The 22,642-nt window shown below is 38.2% G+C and overlaps 3 protein-coding genes across 5 annotated transcripts in view; 2 read left to right on the top strand and 1 right to left on the bottom strand.

Annotated features, from left to right (window-relative positions):
• LOC139125050 (ras-related protein Rab-13-like) overlaps window positions 1-22,642 on the top strand; it is a 178,082-nt gene that overhangs the window by 49,426 nt on the left and 106,014 nt on the right. The gene's annotated exons all lie outside the window — the stretch shown is intronic.
• LOC139125092 (uncharacterized) lies at window positions 11,435-16,790 on the top strand. The gene is made up of 5 exons (XM_070691199.1): window positions 11,435-11,726; window positions 13,762-13,903; window positions 14,577-14,645; window positions 15,065-15,160; window positions 15,566-16,790. Exons 1-5 carry the CDS (start codon window positions 11,435-11,437, stop codon window positions 15,852-15,854), a joined length of 888 nt encoding a protein of 295 aa, XP_070547300.1. The 3' UTR covers window positions 15,855-16,790.
• On the bottom strand, window positions 16,827-21,920 carry LOC139125048 (P2X purinoceptor 7-like). Of its 2 annotated transcripts, none has more exons than XM_070691160.1 (3): window positions 21,613-21,920; window positions 17,637-17,792; window positions 16,827-17,395 (listed from the first exon to the last, which is right to left on the bottom strand). In XM_070691160.1, exons 1-3 carry the CDS (start codon window positions 21,835-21,837, stop codon window positions 16,862-16,864), a joined length of 915 nt encoding a protein of 304 aa, XP_070547261.1. In that variant the 5' UTR covers window positions 21,838-21,920; the 3' UTR covers window positions 16,827-16,861. The 2 variants fall into 2 exon arrangements, 1 of the variants encoding a protein (XP_070547261.1); XR_011550134.1 differs by having other exon boundaries at window positions 17,171-17,395; window positions 17,637-17,808.

The raw sequence follows: 22,642 nt of genomic DNA, 5'->3' as shown, positions 1-22,642 counted from the left end.
ATTAAAAAGCCATGGCGTAACTAATATGCACCAATCACACGCAGGGTGCTTTAGGTGACGTCACTATAATTTGAGCTCTGAAATCGAAACTATCCTATTGTTTTATGTGAAATACATACGCACCGTTAACGGCAATAGTGATCAGCTTGGGTGAATCGACAAATGTGAATCTAGTTCTAATTGCTTGATTCGTGGAACGCGCAAGCGGCCCGTGAATCGCGCGGCAATTGGCACGCAGCTTGCGGTGCTTGAATTGGGCTTATGCCTATACCAGTCACAGTTTTATAGACACCATAGGACCTAGATATTTGCAATATAGCAACCTTAAAGTTCCATTAGCTGTATCTTCTGGCGATTTTTCCGTTAGTTTTGATTGAAATGATCACTGGCTCATGTTGAAAAGCCTGTCAAATAACAGAGAATCGCATATTATTCGGAAACATTACGTGCCCTAAAACTAAATAACATGTGATTTTACAACGAAAATTTCAATTTTTGTCCGGACAGAAATACAAACTCTGTTGACACGCGGATTGCAACGTAGGCATTCTTCTGCACCTGCGCGAGCCATTTACAGCAATTTCAAAATAAATATTCATTACTTGTGCCCGGTACTTACGTCGTAGTCCATTGTCCGAGCACTTTGCATAGCCAGATGTCTGGCAATCCACGACGCAATGTTGTTTTGATCCCGCAATAAACGTGAACTTGTACATCTCGAATGATCGCGGCGTCACCATATCTGCGTTCTCCCCAGCACGCTGAGCATGCCAGACGTCAACAAACGAGCTCGGAAGGGCAACACGTTTGAACAAAAATTAGCAGTTTTATGTGGCTATAACATCACTAATCATGTTTGTTACTTCATAAAACAAAATTTTGCAACAAATATGAGCCTCCAACATGGAATTTTCCGAGGTAAAAAATGGTCAACAGTTACAAATAATGGCCCTTTAACACATGGTCTACAAAATCAATGTACAGAATTTTGATTGATCAATTTTTACAAATTTTTACAAATGTTACAATTTACATGCAGTGTGATTTTGAAAAATACTGGCCCTCCCTCCCTATAATTTCTCTCGAGTCCCTTTCTGCATATGCACAGAATTCGCTTGTCATTCGCTGGTCCCCAGTTCATGCATAATAGAAGGCGGCGTTGAAGCTCGAATGTTGATTTATTCATGAAAATGAATCAATAAATTAGATTTAAGTGAAAATGCACCTACTTCTAGCTCGCAGCACGTGGCTCGTGGCACGTGAATAAGGCTTACCCCGAAGAGGCACGTGCAAGTGATCCCATCGCTACTAGCAGTGCAGGCCTATGCGGTCAAATTTGCAACGAGATATGTAGCGCGAAAGAAAACTCGTTTTCACTCTAAATCATATATTTCAGCAGTAAACAATGTCAGGCGAGGGTGGACGCAGAGAGACGTCAAACATGATGTTTGATCGTGGACCGTTCTGGCTATCGACAAGATGATCGTGTCGGTAAGCAAGAAAAAGCACCTTATCGACACGATCATGATAACTTGCAATTAAATGCAATTTTTACATTTACGTCACCATTTTGCTTCATCAAATGGTCTCAAATGTACGGCTTCCGTGTTGAAATAAAGTTTCCTCGTGTGACAAAAAGTGTGTTCTCCAAAGTGTGCTCTCCCACGTGTTCAATTGACAATTGAATTGCTTACATTGCTTGCTAAAATCCAATCGCCGTTTCATAATAAACAACCAATGAAATCGTGTTCGCGATCTCAATATTTCACGTTTTTGAAGCTCAAACTGCCCCCTCCACCCAATGAATTAGAGAACATGACAAATAAAAGTGCAGCTTCAAACATACAACAAGATTTCTTTTATTTATAAAGCTTGTTGTCTCCCCTTTGAACACAGCTTCTACTGTAGCGTATGGGGATGGGGCATGCGAGGTGTGCGGATAAATGTTCCCCCTCCCCCCACAGCAAGTGTGTTTGAATTCCACTCTGGACGAACAATTTTTTTTCTTCTTCTCTTTCATTCTGTCCGTTATTTTGTAATTTTTCTCTTCTCTCCCCCTCTTTTCTCCCAATTTTTTCTCTTTTCTCGCTACATTCATTGCATTTTGACAATCTCCGCTGATCTTTGATGGCGATTCAGAACTTTAAAATTACAAAGAATCATGTCTTCGGATATAAGGAAGACAAGTTCGCCGATACACATTACAGTAAATTTGCTTGCCCAATGAGGCATTAACATTACGGTGTTTTGCAGTGTTTGGTGATCGTAAAAAAAAAGCTCATTATCATGTCGATTATAAGATTTGCCCACTTATTTGCACGATCATCGTGCAAGTAAGCGGAAAATGCTACTTATAGACATGATCATCGTGTCAATAAGTAAGAAAACTGCGTATCGTGCAAAGAAGCAGAAAGTGCATCTTATAGACACGATCATCCTGTCAAAGTAAAAAGGACAGGCTTAATGACACGACCATCAAGTCGATAGGTAGAAAAACCATGTTATCGACACGATGATCGTGTCGATAGACAGGATGATCGTGTCGATAGGCGCTACCATTGTGTACTGCAGCATTCTTGTGTTTAGCTAATCGAAATACAGCTGTATTTCGATCTATTTCTATTTCACTACCCTGTCCGAAAACTGTCACACTGAGTGTATTCCCGAACTACATTTGCAATTTGATGATCAACAACGTAAACAAACAAAATGGCTTCCGCGAAGCGATGTCGCCGACGTAAAAAGTTGAAGGGCTTTGAGGAACACGGATATTTCGGGTTGCTAAATACGGAAATAATACGTTGAACCTTGTAATGTTTTCCCGTGGTTTTTCTGTTAAAGTTCTTGTATTTTTTAGACAAGCTCTGGCAAACATCATTCTGCCGTTCGCACGGCACGGTCTACCTCCGAACAGGTAGAAAGCACGTGGCATGACAGCAATGTCGCGCGAGCAACACCTATTGACATGGCAACTCTCAGTGTCAACCAACAAAATGGCGATTGTTTTCCCGAAGGACCATGAATTTTGACATGCGGGTGGTCCTTGTGACCGATCCAAAATATGTACTGGATTATTTATGTAGCCTACTATTCTCAAAAATAGTCGTTTATACAAATAAATGTACGTTATTTTCCGCAATCCAAATTTTCCAGCATATACGCTGCAAGCATCGTGCGAAACATTTGACCTGGTTACGTCAGGGTGCAAGGGTAATTGAGTTCACGCCAGCACAACATATTCCAAACAGCGTGCACCGTAACCCTGCGTACCGTGCTGTGTGTTCCCGGCGTTATACTGCCGGTCGGAGACTGTATAACGCCGGGAACACGGCAAGGTACGCAGGGCTACGTGCATCGTCGTCAATCGCGCCGGTTCCGTCAACTTTTAACGTATCAAACTAATCCTTACAACGGTCTCATTTAGATATCTAGCCTTTGAGCAAAATAATTCGTACCCGTTGCTCTGTCATACGTCAACCGATGATCGACAGCAGAGTTCCTGAGCATGCAACCAGGGCATGCAATTGACAGACTGAAGTGAAGGCGTTGGACTTTGACCAAAGCTTAAATGAGCATGCGCGAAAGTTTCAAGATCACCAGTTTGTATACTCCGGTCCTTGTACGCTTTGGGTAGTTTCGAGACACCCAAACAATGCAAATTCGTTACTAATGCACCTTACCAACTAAACACTTTATTGATTGTTCTCAGCTGGGAAAGAATCCAGTTTCAAATGGATTCTAATTTACAAAAATAGAGAAATAAGAAAACCACCGAGAAGAAAACAAAGACAGATGAACCACGGTCCAGATCATGGTCAAACAAAGTATACAGAAACGTGAGACTCCTGAAGGTGAGCCTTAAAGATGAGACCGTTGATCATAGATTTGTCGTATTGACAAACTGCCCATTTAATGTTTCAGTGAGTTTACAAATTTTAAATAAGTTGTCTAAAACCCTAAGCAAATTTTATAGCAGCATTAGTTTTCTTTGATTCTTTATGGACAATGCTTTGCATAGTCAGGCAATCACTATAATTTTATCCAGATCACCAGATAATGGTCATATACAGCAGTTTTTAAATCATGTAAGAAATATAAAAGAGGAAAAATCATGGCCAATGATTTTACTTTGACAATTTTTTTCATGACATGTTGTGCAAGTTTTGTTCCAAGAACTCTCTTTGTTGTTTGTTTTCATAATAAAAGTTAAAAGTTGGTTGTCTCTATCCAATGAAATAAAGAGAAACACAAACCCAAACACAAACAAATTTGGGTATCAGTAGTTCTTTTTTTTGGAGACTGTTGTGGCCCTTAAAAGGGCCTTTTCATTTTCTGTTTGGGGGGGGTCAGCGGCGTGATTTGGTCTGTTATTTAATATGTATGGTGAAAACAATACATCAAACTGATTGCTTTAGCAGAGATACAGCCGCATCATTTGACAAAAACCGACGTGACATTTCTGTGCCTTGCCAACTCTTGGAGAATGGATGAATGTTTTCTTCTTTGCCTTCATGTAGTACTTTTTGTTGACTGACAAGTCACGATCGATGATATTCGGAAGTAACCGTGCACTGTATCCGTGCTGCATCTCGTTTCAAACTTTCAACTTTGCAATCATCTTGAACAACGGCTACATATTTCGATCGTGTATTTTGTCTGCATCTCGGCGAAGTTTATACGGCAAACCAAGTTTCTAGCTGATTGAAGTTAGGCATACCCGACAGCGAAAATGTTTTTAATAATTACTTTTTTCTTGCCCATGACGATCGCTCACTGTCTTATGACTTGTCAGAAAATAAAGCCTAGAATAAATCGACGCATTTATATAGGATCTTGTGACGATGTCAAGAAATCCTTTTGTCGCCGTTATCGATAGCAAATTTGGGACGTGTGAATGTCACGAGCTTTGGACTTGCTTCGCTCAACTTTTACACTTTTGTTTTCATACTACTGGCGCAAAGACTACGGCACATGAAAAAGTTGTTCTTTAAATGGTGTGCTTTAAAAGTTTTCTATCAGGTAAGGTATCTTTTGTGATCATTGTGAATATCTGCATGTTTTTTCTTACGTTCAAATTTACCATTAAAGTAAAGAAAAAAATTCAATGGGTTTCTATAACGAAAGTTTTCTTTTGTGATCATTGTGAAGAGCTGCAAGTTTTCTCTTACGTTCAACTTTACCGTATAAGTAACCAGTGAAATAGAAATATCATTGGTATCGTAAAATCTTTCAAAAAGACTAGGTGACGATATCGACTTTGACGGGTTTGACTTCGATGAAGAGGGCAATTGTATCGACAAACCAAACCGGTTATCCAAAGTTTCTTCCGCGCATGAACTGAACATTCTTTGAATTTCTTACGTTAATATGTTTCATTAATTTTGTACATAGTTTTTCTCATGTAATGAAGGTATTTTTTGTTTGAACGGCATTTCGTGCTTGTGTGTGTCCTTTTCCTGAACTAGTCCCAGCAATGAATAGAACGATACCCGGTAGTGTAACAGATTTTCAAGATTATACACGCTTTCGAAGTCTTGCGAGGGAAAAATACCCAACTTCGAATTCATAAACGGCCCTATAGAACAAAATGTGCATGTTCGTACCATATTCCGAACAGTTGATCATAGATTACTGAATTTCACATTAAGAGACATTTCGGTCATTGATACAAGCAATAAAAAACTTCAGGGTTTATTGCCAAAAATTCAGTACATCAAATAAGCAGATTGGCGCAGCAATCTTTCGTCTCGGCCAGCCGATGCTTCAACACATTACCAGTTCGAGCCTGCCTGTTCGTAAGATCACATTTCGTTTGGAGGTACGATTAGACTTTTTGAAACTAAAAGCAAAATAATAAAACTCACGATGTGTAATTGATCATTTATTTAAAGGAGTAAGGTAAATGAAAATCGTACATAGAAAACATTAGACGGACAGCATCCCATTGAACAGAATTTTACCTTGACGTCATGCACTGACACCTTTGACCTATTGCGTAAATTGACCAATCACAGCCAGCGGAATTTTAGGGATTTTCCCTTTACTCATAATTGTCTGACCTTTGTGGGCATGCAATGGGGAGCTAGCAGTTGCTGGGGAACGTACTTGTTGTACAAAGTTTCGAGATTATCTATTCAGGAAATACAAAGATTTATTGCTATCGTATTGTTTAGTAAAAGAAGGTATGGCAAATACGCTATCTTTCCAAACTTGTGGATGTGCATTAATTTATACTTGTACAGATTCGACTGCCAGTATCTACGCAGCATGGCATGAGTCGATATCACAAAGCTTGAGCTGTCTGAAGCGTGAATCAAACAATCATTGGCATAAAAATTTGCATAGCGTTGCATATATTAGCATAAATTAACTACGACGTTCGATTTCGCGGTGACAGCCGTTTATTAGCGCGCCCCCCCCCCCCCCATCTTTTTCTTCATCTTATGTTCTGGAAAGGGGTCCTAGAATCGGAGGAATACCGTAAGCTCTCCTTGGTACATATACATATACCAAATGTGAGCTAGAAATGGAATACAGGACATGCATCGCCACAATATGTACATTTCAGACTACACTTTGACTACAAGAACACCCATGCCAAACATCAAAATGATCAAGTTAGTGGTTTTGAGTAAAAGTTAATAATTTGATTTTCACAATAAAAATCAAGAAATTTGCACGTTGGACCTCTGGTTCAAAGACTAATATCATATTAAGGTGATTCCTCGGAAAATGTACACCAATTTTAAAAACTATTGGACATGCAGTTTTTGAAAAAAAAATTACGAGAAATGGACATGCAGTTTAATTTTTTTAGCCACAAGCAACTTTTATTAGCCCACACCACACAAATCAATTTCACATATAAATTGCACAAAACCTATTCTCCACTATTGGACATGCAGTTTTTGAAAAAAATTACGAGAAATGGCAAAACTTGCCCCAAAATACAAAGTTGCAGATTTCATCATAGCTTGAATACATCACATTAAGATCATCCCTTGGAACATGTCTACTAAATATCAAAGCTATCATCAGACAAGTAGTTTTTGAGAAATATTTTTACAAAAAAATGACAAAAATTGCCCCAAAAGGAAAATTTTAGATTTCATCATTATTTGAATGTATCTGATGAACATGTATATCACATATCATAGCTAACTGACACGAGGTTTCGTTGAAATAAGTTTTTGACAAAAAATGACAAAAAATTGCCTTAAAATATAAATTTGCATGTTCTGCACAATTTAAACAAACCTGAAAAAGTCATCCCCAGGGACCTATATCCCAAGTATCAAAGATGTGTGACTGGCAGTTTTAAAGATTGTTAAAGATTTGTTGAAAAAAATGAAATGACAAAAATTGCCTTAAAAATACGAATTTGCATATTTCATTACAATTGGAACAAATCTCAATAAAGTCATTCCTAGGGACCTGTACACCAAATGTCAAAGCTGTCAGACCAACCATTAAGGAGAAGAATATTTTTGCCAAATAATATCAATATTAACCTGTATAATACAAATTTGCATATTTCATTACAATCTACACATCAAATATTGAAGGAATCGCACTGGCCGTTTTGCTAAAGGTGTGAATGGAGATCGGGCACGGGATCACGGACGCCGCGACACACCCCAGATAGCTTTGCCCAGATAAAGCTTTGCGTCGCGCCGAGCTAAAAAGAAATCAGAATAAATGAACAGGGAGACACGTCAGGAGAGGTTGTGTACGTTTCAGCAAACATGCCTTTCTGGAAATTCTCCTCATGCTCTTTTGATCATAAGTGTAGAATATATTTAAAGTTCATTTATTATCAACAACTGTATGGGGCACACCTCTGGTTTAGCTCTGCATGGCAGGGCTGTGTGTTACCGGCGTTATACGGCCTCCCGGCGTTGTACGGCCTCCCACCGTGTGGTGGGAGGCCGTATAACGCCGGTAACACACAGCCCTGCCATGCAGAGCTAAGCTCTGGTTCAACCAGACTGCCAGTGCCCTGAGAAGGTCTCCTGCAATATAATGCTGCTCGAATATTTCTACGAATTAAAAATGGTGAAAACAAATGTTTGGTTCTATTCTCACCTGTAAAATCAGAGATCTATGGACAAGATAAAGTTCCAAATAGAGCAAAATAAACGACATACCTGTTACGCTTTCCTCAGTATAAAGGTCGAATAAACACTGCTATAAAACACCTACTGTCCTGCTGCTGCTGTTACGGGTTCTCTCTCTCAGGTGTATGTCACGTCGACACTCCCGCAGCGACCGAGCCTGCTATACTCCCGTCTTGCGTTCACGCCCGGTAGAATATAACATTCGCTTCAAACTCAGTAGTCCAAGTTTCCTATCGCAGTCTACGTCGCTCGAGATCACCTCAATTGTTGCTAAGTCCACCATTCGTTCTCCGGTCGATCCCTAAATATGGTAGTGCTCATTAATACTCAATTAAGACAGCGCCTTTCATTATACCAACAATTGAGCCAATCAGATTGCAGCTTTTATGCCCTTTACAAACACAAAGGCTTCCAGCAACACAATTTTCCTATGCTCAATTTTAAAGGAGACATTTCATTGGTGAAGGGTCGTGGTCGTATGCGGAAAGTGATCTTTGAACCCTTGGCTAAGACATCTGAACTGGATTATAATTTTCTCAATTGACTGCACAAATTACAGGCTATCTGAATGGGCGTGCTGTGATAGGTGTACATTTGTATAGCCATGGCTCCCAATCCGGAAAAACCTCTCCGACAAGCAATGATACAAACGACAACAGAGCTATAACGGGTTTCCAGCAATCTTTCTGGTGGTCTTATGCCTTTTTTATGCGTGATATCGGAACGCGGGCAGGCGGAGATTGTGTGTAAGTGAGCCAACCAACCCCACCTCGCTGCGTTGACATCACATTTAAGAAATCGAAATCAAAAGTTAGTCAACTATGTCGATGTTAGAATAAGGGAAGTTTGCCATCACATGGGAGCATGAGTGGCCACAAATTTTGCACAGATAGCGTTGCACTGGCCTTGAAGAAAGGGTTCATGGAATGTAGGCAGTTTCCCTCGCTGTCGATAGGCAATCATGTATTGTTGAGCCGAACACCTTCACTTCCGGGTTCACAAAAAGCTTAGGATTCCATTTACGAGGCGTTCCAATATAACTATTTTCGGCGATGCATAGCTTTCGAGGTGTATATATTTGTGATGCTAAGAATAACATCTGTTTATGAATTACAGGTTTTAATAGTTGAGATTTGTTGTGACGAAACAGACCTCTGAAATCTACGGTCATGGTCATGGTCTCTCATTTCTTAGTATCAGTAAGTATGATGATTTTGACAGACGAAAACAACAATAAAACGCATCCGCAAACAATGCTCTTTACTAAGGGACCGAGCACAGTTAACGGCAGGGAGGGCCGGAACAGAAAATGGGGGGGGGGGAGCATGAAAAAAAGAGTGTTCTTGGTGTGGGCCATCAAATTTCCCGGGAAGGTAAGGGGTGGGCCACCAAAATGTCTTACACCATGACAGACAGAGAATATTTTTCAGCATTTTTGTTCCTTGTTGAAGCTGGAGTTCCTTTGTTAAACTTCTTGTAGAATGATGAAATACCAAGTCTCAAACCTCACAATGCAGTTGTTATGTGTAAAATGAGCAATATTATCATTGAAAATTGACTTCATTTGTCAACAATAATAATGGTTGGTAATGATACAGAGGCTATGTTGAAACTGCTTATTTCATCATGCTATAGGAAGAACTAGAATACGTAGTGGACACACAGAAAAAAATACTGAAAAAAGGAGAAAAATGGCATTAATGGGTCTTTTATAGTTAGCCCATGAAGGACTATTCCAATGGCAGACTGTCATTATAGTGGAGTAACATTGAATATCTTGGGTAGTCATAGAAAGGCAGACACTGGGTTGTGGAAAGTGCATTGAAATCACAATGGTCATGTTATACATTTTTCCCCAACATCTGAAAACATCATACAGATACTCAGTTGAAGTAAAGCATAGACATACCGGTATATGACATGCTAAACATGCATACCAGCAAACAGACTCAAAAATAATTATGCAGTTCAGTTCAGTCTTCTCAGTGACAAAATTGTACAAAAATTCTTACTCTTTGCTGTATCATACTTTGGAAATTAAAAAGACAATGCATTCATTCTATATACCATGGATATACATATACATGACCCCTGTGTGACCATTTGTTCGGATGACTTTTGAGTAATGGGTTAATTTAAAATAAATTAAAGTGAACACTGTCATCATTAAAAATAATTAATGTCTAAATCAATGCTTCAACTATAACAACTAAAACAGCACTGAATGAACTTGTAGATTGTTTATAAGGTATTTGGTAATTTCATCATGCTTTGAGATTAAAATAGCATAGCACAATACTGAAAAGTAGCTGTAGGTGTTACAAGTAGTAAAGCTTGAACATATGTTATTTTGTTTGTTTATTATATATATATATATATATATATATATATATATATATATATATATATATATATTTATCATTTATTTCCAGAATGCAAGAATGTTGTTTTCACTAAAGCATATATTAAAAGTTATAAGGATTATATATATGTCTACAACTTTGTACCTATATAATTTTTCTTTTTTGGGGAGGGGGGGCCACAAAAATTTTGTTGCCGGTGATGGGGGGGGGCGGTACCTTTAAAAAATATATACACCACATATTTTCTCTTCCAGCCCCTGCCCTTAATTGTGCTCGTTCCCTAAATGGTAGTTGCTGTGTTACATTATATTTCAAGTATTCCTGTAAATGTGAACTCGGTACACATGTAACTTTCAGCAGTGCAAATAGCGGGACAGTCTCATTCTATGACGTAGCTGTGGAAACGCAGCTATCTGTTGGCGGGGTAGCGTGAGTCACAATGAGGGTCATCAAAATGTCAACCCCGCCACTGTGACCTTTTGATGACCCCTATTGTGACGCACGCTACCCGGCCCACAGTAAGTGAGGCTACCCACAATTCTCCATGATCTGTACACACGAGATCACTCACTGAACTGAAGCAAATTTCTTCTGTACACAGAACAGCTCGGTCCATATTTCAAAACTCTGGCAACACAGTTCCAATAAACATAAAAATTCTGATTTTTCACTGTGAATAATGAGAAGATCAACCCCTTTTCCGCGGAGGAGATAGCAATTTTGTAATTTTGTCGACATAGACTTTTGACAACCACTACACAATATTTTCAAGGAAACTAAGGGAATAAATTGCATCTGTGTTGGCAAAGAAAGGGTATTGATTTTTTTATGTTCGTATAAAAGCGCCGTTATCGTCGTCTGCGCAGGTGCCAGACCGAGTCTCTGGTTACGAGAATAAATGTACAGTGCGCGTGTATCCCATAAGGCAGTGTATTACCAAGGCTCACAAGCAAGATGGCGGCGACCATAGTCTGTGCTGGAGGTCGTGAAAAGGCTCCGAATCGGGTAAAAAGAAGGGACAAAACTAAAATTTATTTGTACAGTGCACACGAGACATGGAAGGAGGCGAAGGCAGTCCGCTACATGACTGCATCAAATGCAAAATTTGCCGAACATGTCCTTGCTTCCCAACGGGAAAACTGTCACGAATGTTTTCCCTCTGTTCGTGAGTGTGGCTCCGACGGAGACAGTCAAAGACGTGGAAACACAAGTGGAGAACTTACAGCTGCTACTATCCAATCCAAAGGTGAGTGGATCGTTCTTGTGAGCTTGTACATTGTATCAGTTTACATGTTAGTTGTAAAGCCTGTCCGGCAATTTTCGGGAACGCAGCATGTGCACACCGAATACGGAGGATGGTGTCTGGTAATAGCTGTGGGTCCATAGTGTGCTGTTTTGGACGGGATTTCCGACTTTTACGTGCTGGTTTTGACTTTAACGTCATTAACCCCACGTAAAAGTCAAAACCAGCATGTAAAAGTCAGAAACCCCGTCCGAAAACACCACAGCTATGGACCCACAGCTACAAAGCCTGCAAGTGCATGTACAAACTTACCCAGACCATGGAGGTAGAAGAAGAGATCTCTCCTTCTACCTCCATGGCCATGCCCAGACAGCGATCAAACTTTGAAGCGAGAAACATGGAGCTAGAAAAAACCGGACCGAAATGTCTCTGGTTTCTGAATCTAAGGCCAAATTGTCTCTAGTTTCCAAGTTTAGTGCTGAAACGCAGGCTGAAATCTCTCCTGCGTAAAAAATCTTCATTTTACACTGTCAACCTCGTAATATCTCCATGATTAGTGTATAGGCCTACCCACGCACGGTTGCAGCGAAGGCATATACACTGTAGTGTCTTTATGATAATTACATGTAGCCAGCTATAGGGCACTCTCCATGCAAGTATAACATAACAAGTAGAAGTGAAACAGTTTCACATTGTAGAACAGATACTGTAATTTGTTCTGCAAAGAATTTAGACACTGGAGAAGCATGGAAAGGGTCTCTTGTAAAGAGTGCATGGTCATGCCATTCATGATATTTATAACAGCTCAAGATATTTTTCTTAGCATCTCTCCCATTGAAGGTACTCTCAAAGGTAACTATAGTACATCACGGTTTGACTATTTGTTGATTTTCTGAATGCTATTCTACAAATTTTAGTATTTTACATAAGATGTTGAAATCTTTACTTTTTGCATTTATTTGTTTACATATACTTGAAATGTAGAGAAACTGACAAATGTCCTAAGTGTTGAATGGACACTTGCTTTGATTAAGTCTATGACAAGATGAAGTAAAATTATATGCATGATATGGCAATTACCTTATAACATTCACTAGTCTTCTAGCCCCCACAAAATCATGTTGTTACATGTACATAACATTTGATAATACCTTATTATTTGTTGGTCGTTTCATGTTTTTATATTTTTTATTAAAACATGTTTTATATATTCATTTTTATTACATAATGATGACTTCCCCAAAGGGCATGTACCACCACTATTTCGACCCTAACTACACACTTCATTATTTGTTTGACTGATTGTTTCGATGATTCAGCTAGTTTTTTCTGCTAGTTTTAGAAATGCATGTGTAGTATTCTCTATGGGAATTTCCACTAACTATAATCTTTTTAGTCAAAATAGTAGTGTTTATGTAATTGTTCCACTTTCTATTTTTCTATCAATTTCAAAATAGAGTAATTAAAATGTAGAGAAACTTACTACATAGATGAAAATGTTGTAACTTTGATTATGCCTGCATGTCCATTCCAATTTTGAAAAATCAGATGCTGACAACGCATTTATTTTGTTGTTGGCACTTTTCCTAAAATTTTAGGCACCATTTACAAACCCTGGGGGCTTGATATGGGATCACAGTTTTGCTTTTCAACAAGATAATGTGACTGGTATTTGCTGTGTACAGAAAGTGTTGTTAACGTCCATAAACTTAAGAAATCTGAAATCTGGCCATACCAATATTAAACTTTCTCACCTGTTTTGTTGTATTGCCAATTGAAAGGAGGAAACTTGAGAAGTTCTGAGTTTGTTAGATGTACTTCAAAACTGTCCTGATGTTCTTGCCCCTACCATACCCCCTTCCTCCAGAGGTGTTTGTGAATGCTTTCTAGTACTTCTTGAACCCATTTTATATTTTCACTTGTATGTTATATTTGCAGATGTATGCCAAGGCCATATTGCAACATCAACTCCAAGGAAACCAGGCATTTGTAAACAACCTCTTTGGTATGTACTTTTAATGATACTGAATTTTGTGAGGTATAGAGAAGAAAATCAGACTGAATGGTAGTATTCCTGCCATTTTTATGGGCGCGTGTTTTTTTAAGATTTCATGTTATTCGTTCAGGATTGTTGAAGATAAAAGATTCCTGAGAACATTCAGCTACTATGTAAATTTCAGGTATGTTGTTATTTGCTACCATAGCCATGTCTGTACACTCATTTGGAACAATCCTTGACACAGAAAGTTCAAGTACAATAACAGAATCCACTGAAATCTGCAACTTTTGCAATGCCTTGTTCAAATCTTTAGAAATTTTTGTGTTTAGGTTTCGATGGGTGTTCAGATATGTTCATTATGAGAAAACTATCAGTGGTTAATGTTAATGAACAAATACATGTATGCTACACAGGAAATCTTTACCATCATAGGAAAGATGTGCATACTTTTGTCAGCATTCTAGCACAGCATCTACAATCTCTATTTTTACTGGCCTTGAAACAAGGGTGTGCACATCTATGGTTCATGGATATGAAATGCAACTGTTAGTGGTAACACCATTTTGCTGACCTATGACAATGCTATATCAGACGAGTATTTCTCATAGCTGGTACAGTCCCTGTAGATTTTCAGAGCTGGTACAGCTGTGTGCTCATGTCTGTACCGTTACATGTAATGGAAACTGTACAGTTTCTGTACAGGTCTGTGTGAATTTTTCTGTTTAGGCTGCCTGACAGACCCAGGTCTTGCTTTAATACAGAGAGATAATATTTGTGACATATGAGTATGTGTTTATAATGATCCAGCTGGAAGCAGAGTGTCATTTGATGATATTTTTTTCATTTTTCCCCAGACACAGTGGCTTTGTAGAGTCTTTCCACAGTCACCTTTTGATGTATGCCCCAAAGAGACATGCATACACGTAAGTATATTTGTGTGTTCTTTAGTATCACATGTTGCACCGTACAGCTTGTCTAAACCAAATCTGGTTGCACTCAGTACATCTTCTACATACAACACTGTGTTCAAAGAACTTCAATAAACCAGACTCCGAACACCTCTGCAAACCCAAAAAAATATTCTCCTTGCCTTCAATGTCCCATTTTAATAGACAAATTTTACAGTGTACTGATTGTATGTAGAAATTACTGTTAGACTGATTGTTTATGTCTTGGGAAAGTAAAAGTTGGTCAGTATTACGTCTGCAAATTATTGAAGTCATACTGTATAATGTAAACAATGTACATGTACAGTTTTATCCATATTTTCATCGTAGACTCTTTAGGGATGAGGAGAATCCAAATTTAAAACATGACCATTTCATACTTTCTTAAACTTCAGATATGTTGCCTATAAAGCAAGAATTCAGTTGGCTGCCATAGATTTTAATAAACATACTAATCGGAAGCAAGCTCTGGACAAAGAAGGGAAACCAAGGTGTGTTATACTGCAAGTATGATGAAATATTCATTATTCCTACCAGTACATACTCGGCTTTGTAGGATTGCTGTAGGCAGAACAAGAAACTTCATTTTATATTCACAATGAAAATCAAGAAATACCCTAATGTTGCTATCGTAGACCCTTTAGTACTGACACATTGCCTCCACACACATTGGTAAATGATATTGTTGAAAGTGTGAATAGCCCACAAAACTATCCTGATGCTGGTAATGGATTTGAACTTCAGATTGTACCATCTAGACTTATTACAATAGGCTGCATAATCACAATCTTGTTATGTTTGACATATCAGGATACATTAGAATCACACAGTCATGTTTATGATAATCTATACTGCTTGGGAGTTGCTTTAAAACTATCTTCATGATTGTTTTTCAGGTTTGAAGTCAAATACTCTAAGCAGTCCAAGAGGTTTTATCCTACTGCCAAACTAGAGCCCAAGAAGTATGAATACATTGGTGAGCTGCAAAGGCAGATCTTCCAGTCTCGGCAAAATGACTATGGCCATATGTCCTGGCATGTGTCCTTGGATGAGAATGATCCCAGGCGAATCCATAGCACTAGACATTTGGTGACAAGGCCTAGTTTAAGTCAAGTTACAGCACAGTATCAGAGTAGATTTGCCACATCACAGTCTCATGAACTTACTGGTAGTTCTAATCAATGAATGCACAGTAAACTTTATCCAGCAAGGAAATAGAACATTAGAAACCTTTGAAAGTAGTCATAGTGTGATCTTCTATTGCCTCCATTGATTTTATCATTGACATAAATATTGCATTATTGATACGTGTATCTGTCATATCCAGTAACAGAAAACTGCTGTTCTAAAATTACTGAACTCAGATTAATATTTTGAGAGGTTCATGAACCAATTTATATAAACTGTTTGGTCATTTGTTTCATTGATAAAAACTTTATTGTGTACTTGAGTCTGTCACTATGTTGGAGCAGAGATATCATACCCAAGCTACATGTAGGTCAAATGACATCATTGAATTTTTAGCTTCAAAATCAGTGACACACACTGGCCTCAGTATTCAGCCAACCTTGCACTGTAGAGAGGATAGTTGATGGCCTGAATAGTAGTAAAAGGTTTTTCTACTCAACACCTAACACTTCAGTATTTCATAAATACACATGTGGCATAAAGCCAAGAAGAACTGAAAAATTAGTTCTCTTATTCACTGCTTTAGTTTTCCAAACGAGATTGTGTGGTAAAACTGCCATTTTCAATGAATTATTTTGCAGTTTTTAGCTGGCTTGGATCCCTATGAATTTCATGCAAAAGTTAACATTTGTTTTTGAAGTTAATCATCCGGAAGTGTAAATTTATTTTTCCTGGGCTTTGAAGGGGTTTATGTGAATTATGGAAATTTCATAAAAGTTGACTTTTCAGGAGTGGTACATACCCCAGAAAAACAGACATCATGAATGTCCATGCATACAGTTTTGTAAGAATACCATGCTATAGGACAGCTCAAGGTGTTGTTCATTTTATTGTATATTACCAGTTTGCAATGACTGATACATACCTGAAGAAAGTGAACCAGACACATCACATGCATATTCAAATGTTAATAAAAAATTGTTTGAACAGAAATGTTGTGGTTTATGTTGTCAATATCTACTTGACGGCATCGAGGATAAATAAAGCAGTTCACAGTTCACCAGCTAGTCCTGAATTTCTCCTTCTATGTAGCCAACATACACGTTATTAGGACTTGGATAGCGTCTTCTAATAACTAGAACACAACATGATGGAATAACACGACGGTTTCCTCTGCCCAACCGACCATGTTGCCAATATATAAACTGGCGATATGCAAAGTGTCTGTAGCATGCATTGTTCCTTGGTTGATCTTGTGCATAAGTGTCTGCAACTGTTCTCATGGCAATTTCTAAAACATTAGGGTCCATAACAAGTTGTTGAAATAACCATGTCCTTGCTATGCATTCTTGGCCAGTCCTTTTTGCACAACATTTGTTTTCAACCTGTGAAGGCATTGGTCGACATTCTCCACACCTACACCATGGAGGAGATACTATGTCATCAGGTTTTGGATCAGGGGATGGCTGCTGATGAAACTGATTGAAGCCGTGATCGGTTCCATCCAAGACAAAGTCTGCCCATGCATCCGGTTGCCTTCTGATCAATTCCATGGTCACTTCTTCCAGTCTTTCTCTTGTTAAATTCTGTATATATTGCTGAAAGCAATGAAAGAAAACAAAGATTAACAGGCTTAAAATCCTACTTATTTGATTTTGAAAAATCATAGCAAATGTCTAACATCATTTTGAATACTAGTATTATTTTACCCATACAGTCTTAGCGCTGCCTGTTCAATTTTTTATACTTGACTTTAACACTTCTGCTGTTCACATGTCAATCAAATGAAATGGAAAAACAAATGTGTAAAACTGACAACAAAGGTAGTTTTCTACAAACCTGTACATTTCTTTCATGAGCACTGTGCCTGTCCTGTTCATCCATGCAATCTAGCACCTGTGATAGCTGTTCAGGCTGGTAAGCAACACGTCGTCTTTTCCTAATGTTTGACTGTTCAGGTTGTACAGTATTCTCATCTTCCTCAGATGACGACTCCTACAAAACACAGCCCCTCCCCCCAAAAAAAATAAAAAACACCAAACAAATAAATAAATAAATCACCAGAAAAGGTACACATGATTAAGATTTCAAAAATATAAATAAAGATATTGGAAAAGCAATAACTAATAATGGTAATGCTGGCAAGGTAACACTATAGCTACACAACAACATACTTTTTAGTGACATGATATAAGAAACTGTATGGCAGTTGTTGACAAATAATTTCACTCATCTGTAGAGAAAACACATCACAATTTATGATGCAATGATGGTGAGGACAAGAGCCAGAAGCTAGCCAAATCTACCAGCCACACTGTAAAGTTAAGTGTTAAAGGATAGAACACCAATTAAACGCCTTTTTGTAACACTTTTTGAACGCCTCTAGACGTTCAGAAATTTAACACTACGTGTTCAACCAATGTTCAATTTTTTAACACACGTGTGCAGATTTTGAACACTTGGTGTTCATCAGACATTATATTGAACACCATGTGTTCCATATCTGAACACACGTTGCACATGAAATGCGTTCAAAAAATTGAACGCATTTACGCGTTCAAAGGGCTGTAACACTTTTTGAACGCATGGACGCCGTTCAACGATAAGTGTGTTAAAGGTTAGAACACATGATATGCACTTGTTGAACACCTTTAATTTTGCGCGTTCATGGGGTGTTCAAGCCTGGAAATAACAAAACAGACCACGTATATTCAGTAAAATTATTTTATTTAAAAATACACCAAAATTCTTTAGTAAAATACAATTATTTAGTGTCGATTGGGCACATAAACACCGTTGGTGTTTTCCTCTGACAAACTTTACAAAGTGGACAAACTTTACAAAGTGGCCATATGGCCACTTTGTAAAGTTCGTCAGAGGAAAACACCAACGCTAATTAACACCTTCCTATCAAAACATAAACAAAAGAAAATCCCCATAAACACTGTAGATCGTTTTCAAACAATATGAACAAAGTAGTGACAAAACAGGTTTTACTTATTGTGGATTACGTTATATGTTCATACTTGCAAAAACGTACGAAAACATCTGTTTGAAAAAGCTAAAAATTTGGCTTACTTGAATATATCACATTTTGATAATTCCTTATGTCTTAAAAATGTCTGAAATGTCTTTAATGTCTCAAAAATGCAATTTTGTGTATTTCATCATAACTTGTACATATATGATTAGGAAAATCCCCGGAAACCTGTACTCCAAATATTAAATGAATCGTACTGGCCGTTTTGAAGAAAACGCTTGGGATGTAAACATTTGAGGATGATGCCACACATTCACCTATGATATAAGGTCTACGTCCTTAACAGCAAAGCTAAAAGCTAAAATCACAAACCGAGAACAAAAGACGTCTTGATCTAAAATATAAAATAATCTAAGATTTGGTAGCAGGCTATGATCAACTAAATGTTACTGGCATAAGCCTTCAAAGACGTGAAGTCTCCTTCATCAGATGCCAGGGTGCAATGAAGATTTGAAGCAGAAAGCGACAGAAAATTTAGAGTGGAAATTTCAGAAAATTCCGAAATTTAGAGTGTACTTTTTTTACTGTGAATTTTCTGTGGCTTTCTGCTTTAATTCTTCATTCCACCATTGCATCTGATAAGGGAGACTACAAGTATTTGAAAGCTTATTCTCCAGTAATATTTTTAATCATAGCGTTCTGGAATAGCTCAGATAAATTCAGAACAAAAAATCAGAAACTTATCAATTCAGTTACTAACCCTCGAAAGTTCAAATCTACATCAGAGATGAACTGAGGTTCTCAAGCTTGTTTCCAGACAGCTATTTGTACACTCATATTCTTCAATTTCTGTACCAATAGCTTCTGTAATAACTCTTCGATTTCACGTCCATCGAACTTTTCACATCCTGAAAATAATGCAACAATAGATAATATGGCGACATGAGACTTCAAATGAAAGACAATTTGGCCTTTTTAGGTTAAGGAAAAGGGGTGGCTTTTGTAAAAAGTGCCTCTTTTCGTCAATGTTACAAAATATTGGCTTCTTCGTGTCATCAACTGATGAAAAGTAAAAGCAAAGCCAACTCTCATATGCTAAAACAATATTCTTCGATGTTTAACTAAAGTTTTAAATTTACATGCGAATGTGGTTACTAAAAGACATGTGTCAGCTGTGATTACGCAGCGGTAATGTGGCATATCGAGGGTCATCGCTCCAGTGATGACCCTTGACCCGAGTGCGATCGATACCCCATGGCCCAAAACACTGCTGCGTATTCACAGCTAGTGTATGGTCAACCAGCCACTGAAAGAAATAAAGGTTTCTTCACGTAGTGAAGCTTTTTCAAAGTACAATACAATTAATTTCGAAGGATAATAATACAGATGCTTCAAAATCCAATACCTTTTAATATTTTGGAGAAAAAACTTACCCTTTCTGGTCTTGCTTTCGCACGATCACGACTTCAGCGTGCGCTTACAAGAAAAATGTCGCAACTTCCGTTTTGATGCATCATGGGATAAGAAAAGGCACCAAACTTGAACACCGAGTGTTAAGAAGTAGAACGCCTCTTGCACGCCGATGTTAAAATTAAAACGTTCATGGTGGTTTTTTTAACTTCTTTTCAAAATTTCAAAATTTCAACCAGTAATAAACGTGTAAAATTATTTTTATACTTCCCTTTTTAGAAAAAACATGCTTTCAGCAATTGTAGACAGGAATATTTTCCACTTATTGTGAAATTTGTTACACCGAAATCCATGTACGTATGCCTGACAGCAAGGCAGTAGTAAAGTTAATATACCCATTGTAAAGTAAAAGACACAGTATTGTAAAATTTCTGTGATGCTGAGTTTTTGAACACTTGAAGGAGATAGTTGTTAGCACTACGTGTTCAGGTTTAGAACATCATTGTTAATAATATGAACACTAGTGTTAAAAATATGAACACTAGCCGTTCAAATTTGAACACCGACGTTTACATTTTGAACGCGTAAAGACGCGTCTAGCATCCGCTATTTTTACAGTGCACTTTGAGTTTTCTGACAAGCCACTTTTTCAGTAGTAGGCTGAAGTTCATAGTTGTGTGAAATGTTTTTCTCGGATTACATGTTAGTTGCTGCTCCTTTTGCAACTTGTGTACCAGTAAGGTATCGAGATACTGAGATAGTATCTCACTTTTTCAGATTTAATAATTCAAGTCGACTGTTTTCACTGAAATCATCGTCTATGAATTACAATCATAGCAGCAACTATGCAATAAATACGATTCAATGTCGGTTCCAAACCTATACGGCAACCTTTTTCCAAATCAGCGACCGACGAAGTCACAGAAGTTCATTAGAAGTGCTCTCGCCCATTATGAAGCGTATCAAAAGGAATTCATAGACTAGTCTAGAGATTGAAATCCGGGAAGTAAGATTAGTATCAAACGATATTTGAGGTCAGGGTCTATCTACGAAAAAGAGTGCCCGGAAAGCCGGATGGTCGATCATATAGCATTTTGGTTAACACATGGCCGATTCCGTGGAAAAAGTACGCTTGGAAATTGTTATCCCAACTGGGACAAACAGCATTTCTACACTTGAAGTCTTGGTTATAAATAGGGTGTGCACATAACGGCATAAGCTGTGGCGAGGCCATGCTTCGTTCGTCCGAACTTTTTGAATGCAGTCATATATTGGAAAAATGAACGCACATACTAGGCTTAGATAGTAGTACTCAAAGGACAGGACTGTCCACATGCTAGTATTAGATGCAAATATTTCGGGCCATAAATACCGATAAATAATAATGATCGACCAAGCTGTAGTATGGTAGCGTACAGTACTTACCGGTTCTATATTCACACAAGGACGTCGTCTGCCACAGGTGCATCTATTATTGCAATACTCGTCTATGGCCTTGCACGGGCATGCACCATGGCCACGTTTCCTTGAGCACATTCCTCTACAATTACATGATTTTGGTTCTTGTGAGTTATTTTCCAAAACATCGGCAAGAGCAGCGTCCACTCCGCTCATATCAAAGCTAGCGCTCATGGGATCCTCGCTCGCCATCGTGGAATGCAATGATTTGTGGGATTGAACGTAATGTTTGTAAACACGAAATCCTGCACATGCGCAGACGACGATAACGGCGCTTTAAAAGACCAATTTGCATGTCTGAGAGTTGGTATGACGAGACCATCTTAGTTGCTGATAACTTTATCTTGACAAGTGTGCAATTTAAGCACCTCTAAACATCGACTTCTCATTCAATTTACTCTTGAATTTTAAACATAATCAATAATTTTGGAACATAGTTTTAACAAATAATCCTGAACTTAAATTATAAGTTAAAAACTTAAGAAACAGATAAAATTGAAAAAGCCTTTAGCAAAAAATATCTGAGTGAACAAATCAAGGGGAATTGTGAGTAGCCGCATTTACTGTGGGCCGCCGAAAGAGACTTGCGTTTCCACAGCTATCTATGACGTACTCTACTAGTACGTCATAAGATGAAGATTAAAATTTACACACATTTGTAAACAAATGCTGGCAAATAACCCACTGAAATTGCGGATATGTTTTGAGCCGCTTTCTGACATGCAGGCCTTTTAAACGGTGTCGACAACGTTGTTTGAAAAACAACGGCGGAAAAACCGTGTCAGAACAGTTGGCAGCGGGTCTGCAATGGCGACGATTTAAGCCGTTGTGATAGCAGTCAGACCTGGAACGGTGCGCCCACGCAAATTCCTCGAAGGTATATGATAAACTCTCTTTACCAGTAACCTATAGGGAGTCACTTAGCTAGGACACTTCTCCGCCGTTATAATAATAATAATAATATTTATTGCTTGCTTGTAAATTAAGCATAACCCCC

The sequence above is a fragment of the Ptychodera flava genome (genome assembly GCF_041260155.1).
Source record: "Ptychodera flava strain L36383 chromosome 23 unlocalized genomic scaffold, AS_Pfla_20210202 Scaffold_24__1_contigs__length_23054250_pilon, whole genome shotgun sequence".
Lineage (NCBI taxonomy): Eukaryota > Metazoa > Hemichordata > Enteropneusta > Ptychoderidae > Ptychodera > Ptychodera flava.
This window is presented reverse-complemented; position numbering and strand designations above follow the sequence as displayed.